This window comes from Tricharina praecox (genome assembly GCF_024521635.1).
Source record: "Tricharina praecox strain CBS 144465 chromosome Unknown BZA05scaffold_1, whole genome shotgun sequence".
Lineage (NCBI taxonomy): Eukaryota > Fungi > Ascomycota > Pezizomycetes > Pezizales > Pyronemataceae > Tricharina > Tricharina praecox.
Genome location: NW_026250403.1, coordinates 2,287,989 through 2,304,909, shown reverse-complemented (window position 1 = coordinate 2,304,909; position 16,921 = coordinate 2,287,989). Strand labels below are relative to the sequence as shown.

Here is a 16,921-nt window from a genome sequence, read left to right as displayed (position 1 = left end):
GGTGAGACAGCATGGTATGTGCCGACCTGCCATACCTACTCCTGCAGAGCCGCTATGCATTCACTGCCACCAGGTTAACTGACGTGCCTTACGGATGCGGCCGTTAAATGTTCCGAGTATGATATTTTCCGGGGATCTGGCAAAGCGGCAACTATGCCACGCGAGGAAGTGTCCTTCCTTCCACGTGTTCTATGCCATGGGTAGGCACTACCGTATTACCCGTTTACGGCGTGTAGGTGGATGTCCCGGGTGGTGGAGCAACCATCCCTTTGTCCGGCGAGTACATGGAGATTGGAGCAGTGCATTGCGTGAACGGCGCAGTCACTCGGCCTCAGTTAAACGCAAAGAGCTTTATTTGTGACAGCCCAACTGCTGTGGCTGAGTGACTGGGTCGCTTGTACTGATTAACTCCCGCAAGGCTCCACTCTCGAGCACTCGCCGGACAAAGGGGATGGTCTGTTGACCAGCCACCTTGTGGGATATGACGAAGTGGACAGAGCAGCACAACCCTGCATACGATCCGGGACGACTTCGCGTATTCCGAAGCCACATGCACGTCGTCTCGCCAGGGACTTTTCGAATCTGGGGTAATGCAAGAACGATCACTCAATTCCGATATTAACAGCACTATACATCGCACTGTGACGGCCCAAGCCCGTGCGTTAGGGAACCAGATAGATTGCCACAAATTCCTCGGCCGTTATTGCAATCCTGCTCGTGAATATTCCTACTATGGACTGTCTCCAACATTCAGGAGTTCGGAGACCGGAAGTGGCGCTAGACCTTCCGGAGGAGTGAGGGGTGTGGAGAGAGGGGGAGGGCATAATCCATGGCTTTCGACATGTTGCTCAATCAATCCCAAGTTCTCCCATGGCCACAGTTCTGCCATGGTGATGGTGGACTCATCGCACGATTTATGTCGAACGTTTGCAGGGAAAGAGTCATATAAAACCAGTCAATTCCCACCACAAAATGATTCCTCATCAGCATTCACAGCTCTTCCAGAATTCACTCCTTGAATCCCCTTGCAATCATGCAGTTCTCTGCCCTCGCCTTCGTTTCGCTGCTAGCCAGCCTTGTCGTTGCCGCCCCTGCCGCCGTTCCGAACGCTGAGGCCAACAAGCTTGAGACCAGAGCTACCTTCTCGTACGTCGCCCTTGATCGGTCCCCAAGTACCGGAGACTGACAATGCTACAGCTCCTTCGCTGGCACCAATGCCTACTGGCTTCCATTCCTTACCAGCGACGCCGACATCGACACCACTTTCGCGGCTGTCCAGGCCGCTGGCTTGAAGGTCGTGCGCACTTGGGCATTCCAAGACAGCACATCGTGCAGTGGAATCCACTTCCAGTGCTGGTCCTCTTCGACTCCCTCCATCAACACTGGCACCAATGGTCTGCAGAGATTGGATGCCGTTGTCAAGGCGGCCGAGAAGTACGGGATCAAGCTCATCCTTCCTATGGGTGTGTAATCCTCCATCCACCCTCCGCCCTCGGATGGGAATTGACTAAGAAAATAGTCAACAACTGGGGTGACTACGGTGGAATGGACGTTTACGTCTCGAAGCTCGGCTTGGGCTCGCATGCGGCCTTCTACACCGACAGTCGCGCCCAGGCCGCTTACAAGAACTACGTGAATGCCGTCGTCAGCCGCTACAAGAGCTCCAGCGCCATCTTCTCATGGCAGCTTGCGAAGTAACCCTCCCCACTTCCACAGATATATATGTGACCGTTGCTAATCTTCTTTAGCGAGCCCCGCTGCTCTGGTTGTGCCACCTCCGTCATCACCAACTGGGCCACCACCATGTCCCAGTACATCAAGTCCCTCGACAGCAGCCACTACGTCTCTCTCGGTGACGAGGGCTTCTTCAACCGCGGGAGCAGCCTGACATACCCCTACCAAGGAGGCGAGGGTGTCGATTTCGAGGCGAACCTGAAGATCGCGACTTTGGACTTCGGAACGCTCCATCTGTACACCACCGCCTGGGGCCAAACTTACGATTGGGGTAACCAGTGGATCACCGACCACGCCGCGGCTTGTAAAACTGCCGGAAAGGCCTGTGTCATTGAGGAGTACGGTGTTCCCGAGGACGGAGCGGTCCGCGATCAGTGGATCAACTCGTGGCACGCTACCATGAAGAGCTCCGGTCTCACTGCTGTAAGTATCCTCACAGCGTCGTGTCGGTGAGACAGTATTCTAATTGGGTTTTAGGATCTCTACTGGCAGTTTGGCTTGACCTTGAGCGGTGGCCGCACCAGCGACGATACTGTGAGTTACTCCGAATCTTCCCCCAGATGTCCCGGAACCCGACTAATGTCTATCCAGTACACTATCTTCACCGACGACAGCAACTACCAGAGTCTGGTTAAGAACTGGGCTGCAAGCCGTTAAAACGTCGATCGGGATGACAAAACCGGCAGGTTGTGTTTGATCTGGGATTGTGGAAGAGGCCTCTAGGTTATTTGGAGGGAATCATTGGAAAATACTGTGCAGAAGACTGTCTTTACTTGCAGGCAATGAAAGGGACTACGTACTGAGTGTTTTTGGGACCATCGTTCTTCGCGGTGACTTTGATGATCGTCGTGACGGCATTGCGTGCACAGTGCCGGGCCAAAATAACCTACTCTACGGCGATTCACCTTCCCACTGACGTTCGCGGATGCTATTATTATCAAGCCTTTGAGTAAATTTTCTGTCGTCACGTCAAGCGTCATCAGCACCATTAAAGTTCCAAACGCAAAACGTAGCCTCAGGCTCATCCGGATGATGATGATGTTTCCTCGCCCCCTCCCCTCACTGTCCACCATCACAACCGCAGATGTCAGCGATATACGTGACCTTCGTTGGCTACGGCTACTACAGCACCCCGAGCCCGCGCGCGGGCGAGCACTTCCGGGTCCTTCTTACGCCGGCCCTCCTCGGCGCCCTCCAGGTGTACCACATACGGGTGCGGGAGCGCCTCACAAAACTGTCCAAGGTGGCCTTTGACGCTGGCCTCATGGACCGTGCGTTGATCGAGACGCTGCACGAGGGACACATGATAGCAGACTCGCTCTTGTGCGGGATACTCGAGGAGATCGCGGAGGGTATGTTACGCTAGATATCGACTGCTGCTGCTGCTGCTGGGACGACGCTGATGGCGGGACCCGGTAACAGACGAACGGTCCCAGAGGATGCTGAGCTGCAGAGGCCTCTCCGAGATCGATGCCGTGGCGTATATTAGGGATGCTATCCTCCCCGTCTTCAGGCCCGCGCTGCTCTCGTGGAACTCGTATCGCAGGTTCGCCGCAGCCAGGACGATAGAACTGTACTTCCCTGGGTATACCCCTCCCCTCCCCCCTCCCCCCTCCCCCCATCCCTCCAGACCCCCTTATCCCACTCATATATCTAACACCACCACCCTCACCACCTGCAGCCTTCAGGGCGAATACCAATCACGCCCCTACGTGTCCGCGCTCTCGGCGCTTCTCCTGGACGATCTAGTGCGAGACTGGCTCTCCGAGGACCTTTCGCTCGAGGAGTTCCAGCTGCCTGCGGGAGCACACAGCTGGCGGAAGCTCGTGACGCACGATCTCGGCATCTGTTGTCGGTTGGCACTGCGCGGCACGGATTTTATGAGGGTGGGCTTTCTGTGGAGTTTGAGCTCGAAGGGGAGGCTGCATCGGAGGGTGGTTGGAAGGTTGCAGTTGGGACATATACCCAGTGAGAGGTGGGACAATGATACGAGTGAGGAAGAGGGGGACGATGGGGGGAAATAGATGGTTGGCGATGGATGGATTGCGCTTCTGGGAATCTGTGTAGGATGTGTGTACTTATATAGGGCTTCGGGCTACGAGAAGAAAAGGGCGGGACGGTAGCACTGCAGATATCACAGCTGGGAACTTTTTTCCGCCAAAGATAATTATATTATGAAATAAACTAGTAAACATCACTCCTCATCATCATCGAGTCCGCGTCTTCATCCAGTTACATATGAACTAATATCCTACGATGTATCAACACCAAGACGGTGAATCTACACATATCTGCGAGTCGGGGTGGCGGTGGCCGACGTGCAAGGAACACTCTTGTTCTTGGGCTTCTTACCGGCCGAAGCGTAAGGCGTAGCCTTCGGCTTCTTGACGACCGGAACGTAACGGATAGGCTTCGCGGTCGGCTTCGTCAAGCTGCAGCTAGGGCGGGAGAAGGTAGGACTGGCGGGGCCACCACATTCGGGGGCGAGGGTGCAGCCGCCAAAGCCCTGGCCGCACTCATCGACGTGGTCGTAGCAGATGGACTGCATGCAGGCGACTGGCTTGTTCGAACCGGAGGGCGGGCACGGAGGCGCGGTGAAGACTGGGGCGGGGACGCCGGCGCACTTGGGTTCCGGGTAGCATCCGCCGTACATCATGCCGCACTCGTTGACGGCGTCCGAGCAGATTTGAGGGCATCCCTTGCTGACGGTTGGGCACGGAGGTGGGGTGAAGATTGGTTTGGGGACGCCGGCGCATTTGGGGTGCGGGTAGCACCCGCCGTACCTCATGCCGCATTCATTGATGGCGTCCTCGCAGAGGGTGGGACACTTCGAGGGGGCGGGATTAATGTGGTCGGGCAAATGGGTATTGGCAGTGGTAGTTGGGAGAGCCGTGGAAAATCCGAGGCCAATAGCGACAATAAGGATGAATTGAAGCATCGTGGAATGAGTGAGTGATCGAGTGATTAGACGAGTGAGAGTGAATGAGCACTGGTGAGAGTGAATGAGCACTGGTGAGAGTGAATGAGCACTGGTGAGAGTGAATGAGCACTGGTGTGTATATCGATTAATATAAGAGAATGTAGTAAGGGGATGCTGGAAGCGAAAGGAAGATGAGGATGCTAGTGGAAATCAGTGACTGTGATGAGGATGCAGAGACAATATTCCTCGGGAGAAACTCGTCTCTTTATATCCAGTTCAGTCCTTCTCGATACCAGCATTTCGCATTGTACCTCCAACAAGGCCAATGGACTGTCAATGCAGCCAAGCTGAAGTTACCCATAGGGCGTCCGTTACAAAGAGCATCGCAACGTGGTCAGCATTGTACTTTGCCATCATTCGTCGAAGAGTAGGGGCTTGAGCGAAATCACGGGCAGAATGGGGGCTATGGGATTGCTATTCTCAGACTGATTTGCTTTTTTTTTACGTACTGGTATGTGCCTTTCTCAGTTGTCGTACCTGTGGCTTTCAGCCCTACCAACCTCCAGGACACTCCTCTGTTAAGTGTATCACAACCGTCCACGTACTCTAACTGGTTACTGGCCTGAGGCCCTGGGATCATTTCGTACCTATTTCTAGTCCTTTCATTGAATGAGCCACGTCCAGGAGCATATTACTGGTAGCAGTTTCCCCTGGCTCCAGACGAAAGTCGTTCAATATCCAGCGTCCTCTCCCGTGGAGTCGTGGACTTCCTGAACACACTATTCCTAGATGCAGAGTCTGGATTCACGGAAGTGAATGTCCGTTCAGCAAGAGAAGAGTAGGTAGAGTGGAAAAGGAATATAGAAACTTCATGTAAGGACGCATCTGCACACCCGGTACCTTGTATTCCAATCGTTGGTATGTAGTCCTTTGACTTCGGGGCCATGCCACGAAAAGTAAGCAAGGCGATCCTCGCTTCACTCGCTGATATTTCCTGGCATGTAGGTTAAGCTTATGTACTTGGATGCGCAAGCGAAATTCCAACCGGTCCTGTGAGCCATTGCTGAGAAGGGGCTGAGCACTTTACACACGAATTCTGTGGGCCGTCTGCTGCCAAGGCAGCTTTCAGCTGAGACTGACGGGTTTGCGCTCGCTCCTGCCGTATCGCCACAGCGCGGCTACCAGCCTCCGCGGTCCATTCGCATTGAAGCCGCGAGATTAGGGTTGGTCGATTCTGGTCGGACGGGCCAAGTCTGATTCCTGGGATCCAACGTCCGGACGGGTCTGGATTTTGCTTTGTGTGTCCACAGCCCGCAATCGACGAAGACATTCGGCCCGGATATAACTAATACGGTGTAGAATAGAAGCCGCGACGCTGCTCGGCCAAGATTGATAGACATCGGAGTAAAGATGTTCCCCCAAATCGTGAACCGTATTTCCGGGTGCTGATTGGGGTCAAGGTCTAGACGCGAACCGTGGAGCTGGTAGCCTGCCAGATCCGTTCGCTTACCTAAAAACGTCAACTAGCGAGTTGACGGCTCCCGGATATAGAACCCATGTTATATCCGGCGCAAAGCCGAACGCGTAGATTAATATTCCCGTTCCTTGGATAGCGAGCGCCCTACTTAACCATAAAGCCTGCTGCATCTGAGATCTTGATATCATGCCATACCAGCCCATCCAGAAGTTCTAACAGTCGAGAAATCGTTTTTCCGAGCTCGATATTGCCAATGATGTCGCCAGTTGAGGTGCCACGCGACACAGTGCCCCACATTACTCCCACCACACAGCCATATGGCGGCCCAGCGGCTGCCTCGTCAAGTAAAAGGTCGGTCAGCACAACTGAGACGGTGCACGGCGCAGAAGACATGGTCGATGAGAAGCTGGAGAGCGGCACAGCGGTGAAGGGGCCGGCTGTTTTCCGCGGCTTCTGGCACGAGATGCTGTTCATCATGATTGTTACGTCGGCGCAATTGATTACTGTAAGTATCTCACAAGCTCCTTTTATGGTGAGCACGTGAAACTAAGACGTGTTCCGGCAAGTAGCAAGTCAACCTAGGTAATACGATTATACCGATAGCAGCTGTTGCGGAAGGACTGGGAATCCCGAATAAACCGGCAGATCAGAGCTGGTTTGTAGCAAGCTACTCGTTCGTTTCCCCGGATCATTCTCAGAAACCTTTGCTTACATCATCCCAGATGCACAGTCGGCGCTTTTGTCCTGATAACCGGCCGCCTCGGCGATATCTATGGCCGGAAGAATCTATTCCTGATAGGCTGGCTCTGGCTCGCAATCTTCAGTCTCGCAGCCGGCTTTGTTCGAAACCATATCGCCTTCGATGTGCTTAGGGCGCTTTCCGGTATCGGACCTTCGATCATGATGCCAAACGCTGCAGCATTGCTTGCCGGTGCATGGCCAGACACCAGATCCCGACACGACCAATCGCGGAAAATGCTCGCGTTTTGTGTCTTCGGCGCCATTGCGCCTGGTGGATATGTCCTCGGCGGGGCATGGGGAGCTGCAGTGATAGAGACGGGGCTACCATGGGGATGGATATATTGGAGTATAGCCATTGTGTGTATCGGTCTTGCGGTGGCTTCGTGGGCGGTCATTCCGAATACACAAGGACTGAATGGAAGAGGAGAGGGCACCGTGGATTATCTCGGTAGTGTAGTTGGAGTCACGGGCCTAATACTCGTCTTTGTTTCTTTGAAGTATTTCCCCCCATTCATGTCCCACTTTTGTGACCACATAGCTGACCACATCAACAGCGGCGGCCCAACTTTCGGCTGGTCAGCACCACAGACGCCTATATTACTAGTCGTAGGCCTCCTCCTTCTCGGCCTCTTCTGCCACATCGAGAACAAAGTCGCGCACCCAATCCTCCCTATGAGCATCTTCAAATCACCCACCTTCGTAGCCGTCGCCATCTCCCTCTGCGCAGGCTGGATGTCCTTCGGAATGTTCCAGTACTACCAACCACACTTCCTGATGGAATTCCGTGGTGTGAGTCCTTTGCAGACATCATTGCAGCTTCTTCCATGCGCGGTAATCGGTCTCGTCGCTGCCGTGTTGGCCGTAATACTGCTTCCACGGGTGCCTGGATACGTCATCTTCGGCGCCTCGATGATATCATTCTTCATCGGACAGACAATGCTGGCATTCACTCCCGTCGAGCAGACCTATTGGGCTATGACTTTTCCAACCTGTATCATCATCTGTTTCGGACCGGATCTCTCCTTCGCATGCGCCAGTCTCATCGCGAGCGATAAATTGAAACCGGAGGAACAGGGCGTGGCGGGGAGCTTTATCAACACCATCGTCAACTACTCCGTGGCGATTGGGTTGGCGCTGGCAGGGAATGTGGAGGTTAATGTTAATAATGGGGGGAGGGATAAGCTGGCTGGCTATCGGGGCGCCCATTATCTCGGCATGGGGTTGGCCGCCATGGGCATGTTCTTTACGGCAGTGTTTTGGAAGGGGATGGCGAAGCGGCACACCTCAGGGGATTGATTATCCTCATGTAAAGTACTATCTACGACTTAATATAGAGCATCTATTGTAAATGGGATTCACATATCGCAAGGCTCCGGATCAACACCACTCATCACTCACCAGCTCACCGCAATCCACGCGCCCGTTATCGCCGCTCCCACCAGCAAAACCGAAATCCCCAGAATCAACCCCACCAGCACGCCTCCCTCACCCCCACAAACCTTCCACACGCTCGCCGTCATCCCCGCTAGCCCTACAACCACCACCACTGCAGCCGTCAACCTCCACAGACTCCACCCCTCGACGAGCTCGAGCGCCAGTCCGTCGGTACTTCCACCCCGCCCACCACTACGTAGCATCTGAATACTATCGATAACCTCCTTCTCTAGACCCTCCACTCGCTTCGTCGCCATCTTCGGATTCCTAATCCCGCGCAGTAACGACTGGTGCGGAAACTCCATCACCTCTACATGCGCTCTCGGCAGCGTCACAATCCGGATATGCCGGAGGTGCTTGAGCGTCGACCAGCGTCCCCGGTGCGCCGTGTACGTCTGCATCAGATCTCGGAACAGTATTGCGTCTTTGTTTGTTGATGGAAAGGGGACGCGGGCGAGGGTGTTGTCCGGTGGCAGGATGAGGATCAAGTCCGGCCCATTGCCGTGGAGGAGGGGTGAGGCGGCGGGGAGGTTGTTGGCCAGGAAGGGACTGATCAACGCGGTGGGACTAGGATTGCCGCCGGGGATGTTGAGATATGATACTGGCGGAGGTATTCTCAGCCGACTGCCGGTACCAGTATCTCCACTGGCCGCACTCCCAGATCCCCTGGGGAGCTTGACCGGTATTCCCGGGTGTGGCATCCCCAGCACTGCCTTTTGCCTCCCCGTCTGATGCGCCGCTGGTGGTATTGCCGGCATCGCAATCGTTCTTGAGAGCCATTCCTCATTCCCACCCCCGCTCCCATCCTCTCGCAACGTCTCGGTCGAGCACCGTGCCTCAAACCAACTTTCATCTTCTGCCCTCCATTCCACGAAGCCGCGAAACCGTGGCTCATAAATCCACGTGCCCTCTGATGGCTCAGTGCCTTGGATACTCCTGGCGCGGTGGATCCGTGGGAGATCAGGCTCTGGAGAAAGGAGAAATAACTGCGCCGGAGGAATGCCGATGGTTGATGAGGGCTCTACGGGGAAGAGAACTCGCTGGGAGTAGTCGGTGTCGAGGATCGCGTGGCCTCGGTAGCTTTGCGGGTCTATGTCTTCTACTTTTGAGCTCATCGTGGTTTACTCAGCTCCCCCCACGCGTAAAAAAATATAGTGGATGAATGGATGGATGCCTGTCGTCGGTTGAGGGAGTGATGGGGGGAGGGAGATCGAAAACCGACTCGGTGATACGGATTGCCGAAGTTACGGGTGGTGTAGATACTGTGGAAAAGGGATCCAAACCGTCGGGAGTTGTTTCCCCCCCTTCCACCCCCATCCCAGGGCGGTTCCAAACAAAGGATCTGTAAAAAAACGCCACTGCCACCAGCCATGAGAATTTCGGCAATAGGACTTGGCCTCGTGACTCGTGTGCCAGAGCTATTGCTGCGGTATGTACTGGTCCCTCATCTCCTCTGCCTCATCTCTCCCCGCCTGCGGTCCAGAATGTGGGAAGTGTCGTACAGAACGTGGCAAAACGGGGGATCAAATTGAGGGGTCGAACTGCACTTCTAGATTCGTCAAAAGACAACGCGTCCTATGCTAGGACTGATAGGAGTACGAGTACAATGCTGAGACGGAGACAGGGAGAGACAGATAGAGAGAAGCAGCAGTAGAATAGTGTAATCCAACAAGAAGGAGCAGCATGAGAAAGATAAAAAACAAGGCAACCAAAAACTAGTGATAGAGTACAAGTACAGTTCATGTTTTATAATACCCATTCCAACAGTTCCCGCTCCGCTCTTACCATGCAAAAACAAAATGAAAGGACAAAAAGAACCCAAGTGATATAACAGGAAAGCCCTCTTAACCCTACAGCCCAGACACATACAAAAGGGCCCAAAAACGAAGCTACCAGTATCATTCAACACATACAATAAGACGGGTAAGAAAGTAAGTATACACAAGAAGAGAAATGGGGGAAGAAAGAAGAGAAGTCCAGTCTGCTATGACACCACTCCAGCGAAATCGAACCAGAAAGCTCACTGGAGATTCAGGTTAAGGGAAAGCGACTCGAGGAAGCCCGCAAGATCGTCTCGCTTGACCTCAACTACCGTCGATTCGAAGCTGTCGATCCGGATACGTGCCTGGGTGGAAGTGGCCACGTCTTGGAAAGCAATACCGAAACGATTCCTTCCGCCCTTCCGCTCCATTTCATGCTCGTCGTCGCTGTCATCGTCACTGTCGTCCTCTTCCTCCTCCTCTTCGTCGTCAAGACCCTCCTCTTCGAGCTTCCGCCGTGTTTCATCCTTCTCGGCTTGTTTGGCGGCCTCCTCTTTCTTCTTCTGGATTTTGAGGGTATTGGCGACATGCGATCCGAGAGCGGTTCCGACGACGACATAGACGCCCCTCCGCTCGTTCAGCGAGGCAACAACAAGCGGCAAATGCTTCTTCTTCGAAGCTTCACGTTCCTGCTCCAGAATGGCTTCTGATATCCAGAGTGCCAGCTTCGAGAGTGCGTTAGGATGTGTAAACACTGCGAGATCAGGGCCCTCTTTTACGACCGCAAGGCGAAAGGCTTTCAACAAGCGGATTTGACGCTTCTCGATTAGCGCCGTTCCGGTGCGTAAGATGGCTCGATGAAGGTTCATGGCGATGGGAAGGGCTGATTTGAGTTGCTCAACACTATTGGGCACCCGTTAGTGGTGTGGTCGGCGTGTAAGAGTGAGAAAACTTACTTGGTCAAAGAATCGTAGGCATCCCAGAAGTTGGTGATCCACTCCTCAACTTCCTTTTCTTCCTCTAGACGGCCCGCTTCTTCGCTGATTTCTTCATTAGGATCAACCAAGCCACTCTTCTGTCCCGCCTTCTTGCCCTTCCCGACTTCGAGGATTCCGCCAACGACGTACGCAACATCTGCCGCGCTGAGACATCCCCGCCATCCCCAGCAGCGCACGAACCCTTCTTTCACGACACCATCCAGACCGTAGAGCGGTGCGTATCGCTCGAGCTTCTCCTTTAATGTCCGTTTAAGATCCATGTCCATGTGTGTGTAGCTCTGCTTACACTGGCTGAGGCTGAAACCCATCTTTGCCAACAGTTTGTGGAGCCGCTTCCGTCCACTTTCGGACCAGATGTGTAGCTTCGTCCCGAGATACGACGAATGCAACATAGAATCGTATAGCGACCAGTGCCTGATCAGCATGAACCGATATTCCGGGCTGATACGTATGCTCGTGTCGGAAGGTGATCGTGCCGTCGTCTGCAGGGCTGTGACTCCCGAAACACCATTGGCGTTTCCGGAGCCCATAGCTGAAGATCCATTCAGATCAGGTGGGTTCAACCGGCGAACTTCATCCTTCAGAATGCCGCGTATCTGATCCTCACGAGTATCGGCACCCCATCCACCACCGGCAATTCGAGGAGGCCCAGAGTTTATAGTGCGGCCGTATGTTTCACCGGCACACACTCCGACAATGGAGAGCCAAAGGATGTCGTTGTCTTCACGGCCCAAATCGGCAGCGAGGGAGTAAAGAAGACTCGAAACAGGTTCGCCGTACCAGGTTCCCTGTGAATAATATGCCACGATTGTCGACTCATGTTTCCGTCGTAATCGGCGAAGTTTACGGCGGAGAGTTGCAGCTGATACTCCAGGGAGTGGTAGCTGCGGTTCCGATGGGAGATGCTGTGATGGTGAAGTAGGAACGAGATCACTGCCACCGCCTAGTGGTGGGGGCGACGATCCCATGGGGCGAGAGGACGCATGCGAGAGGAGGGTATGTTTGTGAAGTACAGGAGTGGAGGTGCCGGAAGACTATCATGCATCAGTTACCGCCCGCGGAGGAAAAGGAGGAGACAAACAATTACCCCCGCATCGCTGTCTATCCGTGGCCGTCGTGATCTGGCTGCACCATCCTCGTCTTCGCTATCTTCCATCGGATCGTTGGAACTCTTCCGTTTACGGCCGCTATTCTGGCTACTGTGTAGGTCGAGATCGACGCCGCCCTCTCCTTCCTCGCCATCACTAACCACTGTCTCTTCGTTGTCATCGTCGTCGTCCTCGTCGCTGTCGCTGTCATCATCTATCTCCGGCATATCGATCAAGACCTTGAACGCGTCTCGCTCCCGTTGCATCTCCTCCGCAATATCACCGTCGTCAAAGCACTTGATCCCGCCAACACTCTCGCCAACGCCATGACGACCGCCCGTAACCTTTCCACCTCTAGCAGCAACGTCTTCATCGCCCTCCTTCCCACCAGCATAGACATTGTACAAATTCCACGGCCTCCGTCCGTCTATGACCCAGCACTCTAAACCATCTTCTCTCGTAAGTTCCAGAAATGCCGACATATCAACCAATCCCCCCAACCCCAGACACACAATAAACTTCAATTCATCGTTGCCTTTGACCAACTTCTCATTCACCTTCTCGAGGTCTTGATACCCGGCTACCGGCTTGATCTGGTGCAGAATGTAGTCTCGCTTCAGGAGGGATGCGAGGATGCGTGCTGCACATAGGGAATCGGTGTCGAGGGCGCACAGGATCAAAACCGAGGTTGTCGAAGGGTTTGCGTTCTCTTTCAAGTGGGCGTAGGCGGACGAGAAAAGGGAGCGTGGAATGTACATTAGGGAGAAGTAAGGGTGTGGCGTGTATTGCACTGGCTTGACTTCCGCCTATCGAATCCAGAATTGCGAGTATGGATTCTTCTGCTCTGGCGAGTGATGTTTCGCGTTGAACTGTGTTCTTGGATCTAGAGGTGGGTTCGAGGTGGATGGTGGGAACGTTCGGGGGTCTCTAGGGGACGCGTTGGAAATGGGTTCGAATGCGAAGGGCTCGTGTCGACTTGGACTGGTAGGGACAGACGAGAACGGGATTCTTGAGGTACTCGGACAAGTGATGTTTAGGAGGACATTTGACGTTGCGGACGCTTGGGTAATCGTAAGGCGTAAGCTGTTGTTGTTTTGCGTGTTCCTAAGTTTTTGGGTGAGCGCGCGACAACACCCCAACACGCGCCAAGACGGTACGTCGCGTAAATAGAGACACTATCAATGTGGGACTAATTAGTGATCGAGATGAGTGAGATGTAGTGAAGTCAGAAGCAGGTTGCATCCGGAAGCCGTAGTAGCACTGACATACTTGGACACTGTCCGACTTTGGCAATGCTAGCACAGATCCAAGGACGAGGAACAAGTTCGGTCGAACCACGAGGTGTTATGCTCATAAAATGTCACTCTTAGGAGTGAAAATTGAAGTATCCGGCTGAGATTGGTTCATCGCTGCGTAGTATCTGCCGCATCGAACAGGGTCGAATGCAATGATAATTAAATAGAGAATATAAAGGCTCATCACTACGTTGTCGTGATCGGTCACAGTCGAATGCAAAATAATGAAACCAAGAAAACTCCACCGCCGCTATGGGGCCTGCTGTGGCCACCTCACAAACAGAACGAATTCGAATTCACGCACCACCATTGTATGATTTATCAACAGTATTGAACCAGAGTTTGCAAAAGAAGAATGTGCATCTCATTCCACTCTTCGTCCTAAAAGAAGAAAGGCAACCGCTTTATGGATGTACACCAACCGACGACTTTTACAAGCCACACCACGCTCCCGTTCGTACTCACACATGGTCAATCCTTTGTACCACCACCGCAGTTGAACCACCTCCACCATTGCAGATAGCTGCCACTCCAAACTCGCCAGGCTTCAAGGTGTACAACAAACTCGTCAGGATTCGACTTCCGGAGCTTCCCAGAGCATGCCCCAATGCAATCGCACCACCATTAACGTTGACCTTCTCAGCATCCAAGTCCAGAATTTGCCCGATTGCCTTGCTCACCGCCGCAAACGCTTCGTTGATCTCCCATTTGGCGATATCTTTCGTCTCGAGGCCAGCTCTCGAAAGCGCCAGTGGGATGGCAAGAGTAGGTGCAAGCGGGAAATCAATTGGCTTCGTAGCTGCGTCGGCGTAACCCACGATCCGTGCCAAAACTCCGTCTTTGCTGCCACCGTATTCCTGAGCAATATCCTGAGACCCGAGAACGAGGGCGGAGGCACCATCGGAGAAAGTGCTGGAGTTAGCGGCAGTCACGGTGCCCCCCTCCTTCTGGAATGCTGGCTTCAGTGTGGGAATTTTGGAGATATTGACGGCCTCGTACTCCTCGTCGATCTCAACCACGACTTCGCCTTTCCGCGAGGGCACCTTAACTGGGACGATCTCGGCTTTGAACTGGCCCCGTTCCCAGGCAGCCTTTGCACGGCGGTAGGACTCGATGGCGTATGCGTCCTGCGCCTCTCGGCTGATGTTCAGCTTCTTGGCGGTGTTCTCCGCGCAGTTGCCCATGTGGATCTGGTCGTACACGTCCCACAGTCCGTCCTTGATCAAACCATCCTCAAGCTTTTGGTGTCCAAATGGCGGTGCATTCCGGCTCAAGTAGTGTGGAACTCGGCTCATGCTCTCCATTCCTCCCGCCACCATCACGTCCGACAGCCCGAGCTGGATGTTTTGGGCAGCGAACACGACTGCCTTGAGCCCAGATGCGCAAACTTTGTTGATGGTCACGGCTTCTGTGGTCTCTGGCAGTCCAGAGAACATCACAACTTGCCGTGCCGGCGATTGGCCAACGCCACCCTGGAGGACATTGCCGAAGTAGAGGTCGGTCACTCGCTCCGCTGGGACGCCGGAACGTTGTAGCGCCGCCTTTACCACATGGCTACCGAGGACGGGCGCAGGGACGTCTTTGAAGCCGCCGTTGAACTGCAATCTTGTTAGATACCACCACAAAACCATAACAGGCGTGGAGATTAACTTTTCCAGTGGCGGTTCGTGCCGCTGACAGAATGTAGGCATCGTTTGCCCAGCAGGCGGCAGAGGAGCTCAGGCGGCGAGACGGTACTGCGGTAAGGGCGATATTGTTGGCCCGTAAGGCTCTTGAAACGAACGACATGGCTGTTTAGGAGGTTGGGAGTTCGGATGAAGGAGAGATCCAAAGCGGATGTGGAGGAAGGAAGCGTGTTGAAATCCTATTTGTCTCATCATCTCAAGTTCGGAGCTGAGCTGTGGCATGGCATGTGATGCGGGTCCTCCCCGCGGATAGCCGAGGTGGGGGCTGGTGGTGCTCAGCAACGAGCAACACGCCCTTTCGCCCGACATTGTGGCGATATCCAGAAGCTCTGAGAACGGTGAGACTTGGTCTGTTTGAGTTGTTGCTTTTGTGGAAACAGCCCAACAGTTCACCTGTGGCCCTGACTGTGAAACAATCCCATAGGCCAGCACGAGGCGACCCACGCCGACAGCTCTTCGCCATGTACGAACGATCGGTGGACTGCCTGCGATTTTCGGCAGGGCGGGACACTCCTGTCTAAATACTCTAGTTCTGTCGGGAGGTGTCTTCTTACGATGTAGCCAGAAGCACCTGACCCTCAACTATGCTTTCGTGATCCTGATCCCGAGCCCGCTGTCGGGAGGTTCCGGTGGCGTCTTGTCCTCCGTCATCGGCGCCTAGCGCGGTGCTGATTAATCCTCGTACCCCTGCAAACTCTGGAGTGCTTTTGCGCCATACTTGTTCAGCCCCAGCCTTCCCTCCTTCCTTCCCCTCTCGCTGTTAGCCTCCGACAAGCTCACTCCCCTCCGTTATCGTGAAGCGCTCCCCGAACCAAACAGTTGTACCGAACTCACTCCGGCACCTACGCCACTGCTGGCAACGACCCATCGCCATCATGTCTACCTCCGCTCGCCGCCGTCTGATGCGCGACTTCAAGGTTAGTCTTCTCTCTGCGTTCCGTTTCCCCACGCTTTGCGAGCTCCCGGTAGCTCCGAGTGTCACGTGTGGCGTTCAACCTTGTTTACTATGCGAAGCATAACTGACTCTTGTCCTTCCAGCGTATGCAGACCGACCCGCCAGCTGGTGTCAGTGCTTCTCCCATTAGCGACAATGTCATGACATGGTACGATACTCTGTAGGGCCGTCTTTGCCGTTGTACGTTACTAATGGCAACCCGCTTGACTTAGGAACGCTGTCATCATCGGACCTGCCGATACTCCCTTCGAAGATGGTACCTTCCGCTTGGTGATGCACTTTGAAGAGCAGTATCCAAACAAGCCCCCGGGCGTCAAGTTCATCTCGCAGATGTTCCACCCGAACGTTTACGCCACCGGGGAGCTGTGTCTCGATATCCTGCAGAATCGCTGGAGTCCGACTTACGATGTCGCAGCGATTCTGACGAGTATACAGAGGTGAATTAGTGCCTCATCTAATGTCAGGACGGAACCGATGGGCTGACTGGGTGCCAAGTTTGTTGAACGACCCGAACACTGCGAGTCCTGCCAACGTCGAAGCCAGCAATCTTTACAAGGAGAACAGAAGGGAGTATACTAAGAGAGTGAGGGAGACCGTTGAGAAGAGCTGGGAGGGCTAAGTTCACCTAGCGAACGGCGGTTCCACTGAGGCCGGAGGGGATGTAAACCACGACTTCTGATGTGTTGACAAACAATATATTACTCTTTCTGTCTTTCCCCGACGGTTCAACAATTTATTTTCTCTTTGCCTCGCGAAGGGCGAGGCTGTCGGTCAGCATTTGGGATTGGTATGGTTGCTTGTGGGGTCGGTGGCGTACGGCTTTTCGTCCGTGAC

At 54.1% G+C, this 16,921-nt stretch overlaps 8 protein-coding genes across 8 annotated transcripts; 4 read left to right on the top strand and 4 right to left on the bottom strand.

Annotated features, from left to right (window-relative positions):
- The first annotated feature begins 993 nt into the window (after nucleotides 1-993).
- BZA05DRAFT_366574 (glycoside hydrolase superfamily) lies at nucleotides 994-2,493 on the top strand. Its single transcript, XM_051481538.1, has 6 exons — nucleotides 994-1,146; nucleotides 1,198-1,463; nucleotides 1,520-1,694; nucleotides 1,749-2,157; nucleotides 2,212-2,268; nucleotides 2,326-2,493. The coding sequence occupies exons 1-6, from the start codon at nucleotides 1,034-1,036 to the stop codon at nucleotides 2,389-2,391; spliced, it is 1,086 nt and encodes a 361-aa protein (XP_051344585.1). The 5' UTR covers nucleotides 994-1,033; the 3' UTR covers nucleotides 2,392-2,493.
- A 325-nt stretch (nucleotides 2,494-2,818) lies between these two features.
- Nucleotides 2,819-3,758, top strand: BZA05DRAFT_440593 (uncharacterized protein; the record flags this gene model as incomplete). The annotated part of the gene is made up of 3 exons (XM_051486606.1): nucleotides 2,819-3,086; nucleotides 3,157-3,319; nucleotides 3,416-3,758. The coding sequence occupies 3 exons, from the start codon at nucleotides 2,819-2,821 to the stop codon at nucleotides 3,756-3,758; spliced, it is 774 nt and encodes a 257-aa protein (XP_051344584.1).
- Nucleotides 3,759-3,933: 175 nt separating this feature from the next.
- On the bottom strand, nucleotides 3,934-4,685 carry BZA05DRAFT_451022 (uncharacterized protein). Its single transcript, XM_051487427.1, has one exon. It carries the CDS (start codon nucleotides 4,670-4,672, stop codon nucleotides 4,016-4,018), a length of 657 nt encoding a protein of 218 aa, XP_051344583.1. The 5' UTR covers nucleotides 4,673-4,685; the 3' UTR covers nucleotides 3,934-4,015.
- Nucleotides 4,686-6,235: 1,550 nt separating this feature from the next.
- Nucleotides 6,236-8,226, top strand: BZA05DRAFT_383005 (YOR378W-like protein). Its single transcript, XM_051482175.1, has 4 exons — nucleotides 6,236-6,636; nucleotides 6,701-6,804; nucleotides 6,854-7,369; nucleotides 7,427-8,226. The coding sequence occupies exons 1-4, from the start codon at nucleotides 6,385-6,387 to the stop codon at nucleotides 8,166-8,168; spliced, it is 1,614 nt and encodes a 537-aa protein (XP_051344582.1). The 5' UTR covers nucleotides 6,236-6,384; the 3' UTR covers nucleotides 8,169-8,226.
- On the bottom strand, nucleotides 8,218-9,752 carry BZA05DRAFT_19114 (uncharacterized protein). The gene is made up of 2 exons (XM_051479415.1): nucleotides 9,590-9,752; nucleotides 8,218-9,396 (listed from the first exon to the last, which is right to left on the bottom strand). The coding sequence occupies exons 1-2, from the start codon at nucleotides 9,621-9,623 to the stop codon at nucleotides 8,267-8,269; spliced, it is 1,164 nt and encodes a 387-aa protein (XP_051344581.1). The 5' UTR covers nucleotides 9,624-9,752; the 3' UTR covers nucleotides 8,218-8,266.
- Nucleotides 9,753-10,187: 435 nt separating this feature from the next.
- BZA05DRAFT_19096 (CDC45-like protein) lies at nucleotides 10,188-13,003 on the bottom strand. Its single transcript, XM_051479414.1, has 3 exons — nucleotides 12,146-13,003; nucleotides 11,023-12,098; nucleotides 10,188-10,969 (listed from the first exon to the last, which is right to left on the bottom strand). Exons 1-3 carry the CDS (start codon nucleotides 12,908-12,910, stop codon nucleotides 10,327-10,329), a joined length of 2,484 nt encoding a protein of 827 aa, XP_051344580.1. The 5' UTR covers nucleotides 12,911-13,003; the 3' UTR covers nucleotides 10,188-10,326.
- Nucleotides 13,004-13,625: 622 nt separating this feature from the next.
- BZA05DRAFT_383001 (Thiolase, N-terminal domain-containing protein) lies at nucleotides 13,626-15,318 on the bottom strand. Its single transcript, XM_051482174.1, has 2 exons — nucleotides 15,098-15,318; nucleotides 13,626-15,045 (listed from the first exon to the last, which is right to left on the bottom strand). The coding sequence occupies exons 1-2, from the start codon at nucleotides 15,233-15,235 to the stop codon at nucleotides 13,909-13,911; spliced, it is 1,275 nt and encodes a 424-aa protein (XP_051344579.1). The 5' UTR covers nucleotides 15,236-15,318; the 3' UTR covers nucleotides 13,626-13,908.
- A 547-nt stretch (nucleotides 15,319-15,865) lies between these two features.
- On the top strand, nucleotides 15,866-16,791 carry BZA05DRAFT_18965 (ubiquitin-conjugating enzyme/RWD-like protein). Its single transcript, XM_051479395.1, has 4 exons — nucleotides 15,866-16,049; nucleotides 16,171-16,235; nucleotides 16,300-16,524; nucleotides 16,583-16,791. The coding sequence occupies exons 1-4, from the start codon at nucleotides 16,008-16,010 to the stop codon at nucleotides 16,704-16,706; spliced, it is 456 nt and encodes a 151-aa protein (XP_051344578.1). The 5' UTR covers nucleotides 15,866-16,007; the 3' UTR covers nucleotides 16,707-16,791.
- The last annotated feature ends 130 nt before the right edge of the window (nucleotides 16,792-16,921 follow it).

Excerpts from the sequence above, each read along its gene's own strand:
- BZA05DRAFT_366574 (XM_051481538.1), top strand. The coding sequence starts at position 1,034 with ATGCAGTTCTCTGCCCTCGCCTTCGTTTCGCTGCTAGCCAGCCTTGTC. Across the intron at positions 1,464-1,519 it reads CAAGCTCATCCTTCCTATGG|TCAACAACTGGGGTGACTAC; the intron begins GTGTGTAATCCT and ends CTAAGAAAATAG. Across the intron at positions 2,269-2,325 it reads GCCGCACCAGCGACGATACT|TACACTATCTTCACCGACGA; the intron begins GTGAGTTACTCC and ends ATGTCTATCCAG.
- BZA05DRAFT_19114 (XM_051479415.1), bottom strand. The coding sequence starts at position 9,623 with ATGGGGGTGGAAGGGGGGGAAACAACTCCCGACG. Across the intron at positions 9,397-9,589 it reads GGGGGAAACAACTCCCGACG|ACCCGCAAAGCTACCGAGGC; the intron begins GTTTGGATCCCT and ends TAGAAGACATAG.
- BZA05DRAFT_383005 (XM_051482175.1), top strand. The coding sequence starts at position 6,385 with ATGATGTCGCCAGTTGAGGTGCCACGCGACACAGTGCCCCACATTACT. Across the intron at positions 6,637-6,700 it reads CGTCGGCGCAATTGATTACT|CAAGTCAACCTAGGTAATAC; the intron begins GTAAGTATCTCA and ends TCCGGCAAGTAG. Across the intron at positions 7,370-7,426 it reads CTCGTCTTTGTTTCTTTGAA|CGGCGGCCCAACTTTCGGCT; the intron begins GTATTTCCCCCC and ends CCACATCAACAG.
- BZA05DRAFT_19096 (XM_051479414.1), bottom strand. The coding sequence starts at position 12,910 with ATGTACATTCCACGCTCCCTTTTCTCGTCCGCCTACGCCCACTTGAAA. Across the intron at positions 12,099-12,145 it reads ACAGCGATGCGGGGGTAATT|TCTTCCGGCACCTCCACTCC; the intron begins GTTTGTCTCCTC and ends GATGCATGATAG. Across the intron at positions 10,970-11,022 it reads GCCTACGATTCTTTGACCAA|TGTTGAGCAACTCAAATCAG; the intron begins GTAAGTTTTCTC and ends GGTGCCCAATAG.
- BZA05DRAFT_18965 (XM_051479395.1), top strand. The coding sequence starts at position 16,008 with ATGTCTACCTCCGCTCGCCGCCGTCTGATGCGCGACTTCAAG. Across the intron at positions 16,050-16,170 it reads GTCTGATGCGCGACTTCAAG|CGTATGCAGACCGACCCGCC; the intron begins GTTAGTCTTCTC and ends TTGTCCTTCCAG. Across the intron at positions 16,525-16,582 it reads ATTCTGACGAGTATACAGAG|TTTGTTGAACGACCCGAACA; the intron begins GTGAATTAGTGC and ends CTGGGTGCCAAG.
- BZA05DRAFT_451022 (XM_051487427.1), bottom strand. The coding sequence starts at position 4,672 with ATGCTTCAATTCATCCTTATTGTCGCTATTGGCCTCGGATTTTCCACG.
- BZA05DRAFT_383001 (XM_051482174.1), bottom strand. The coding sequence starts at position 15,235 with ATGTCGTTCGTTTCAAGAGCCTTACGGGCCAACAATATCGCCCTTACC. Across the intron at positions 15,046-15,097 it reads CACGAACCGCCACTGGAAAA|TTCAACGGCGGCTTCAAAGA; the intron begins GTTAATCTCCAC and ends ACAAGATTGCAG.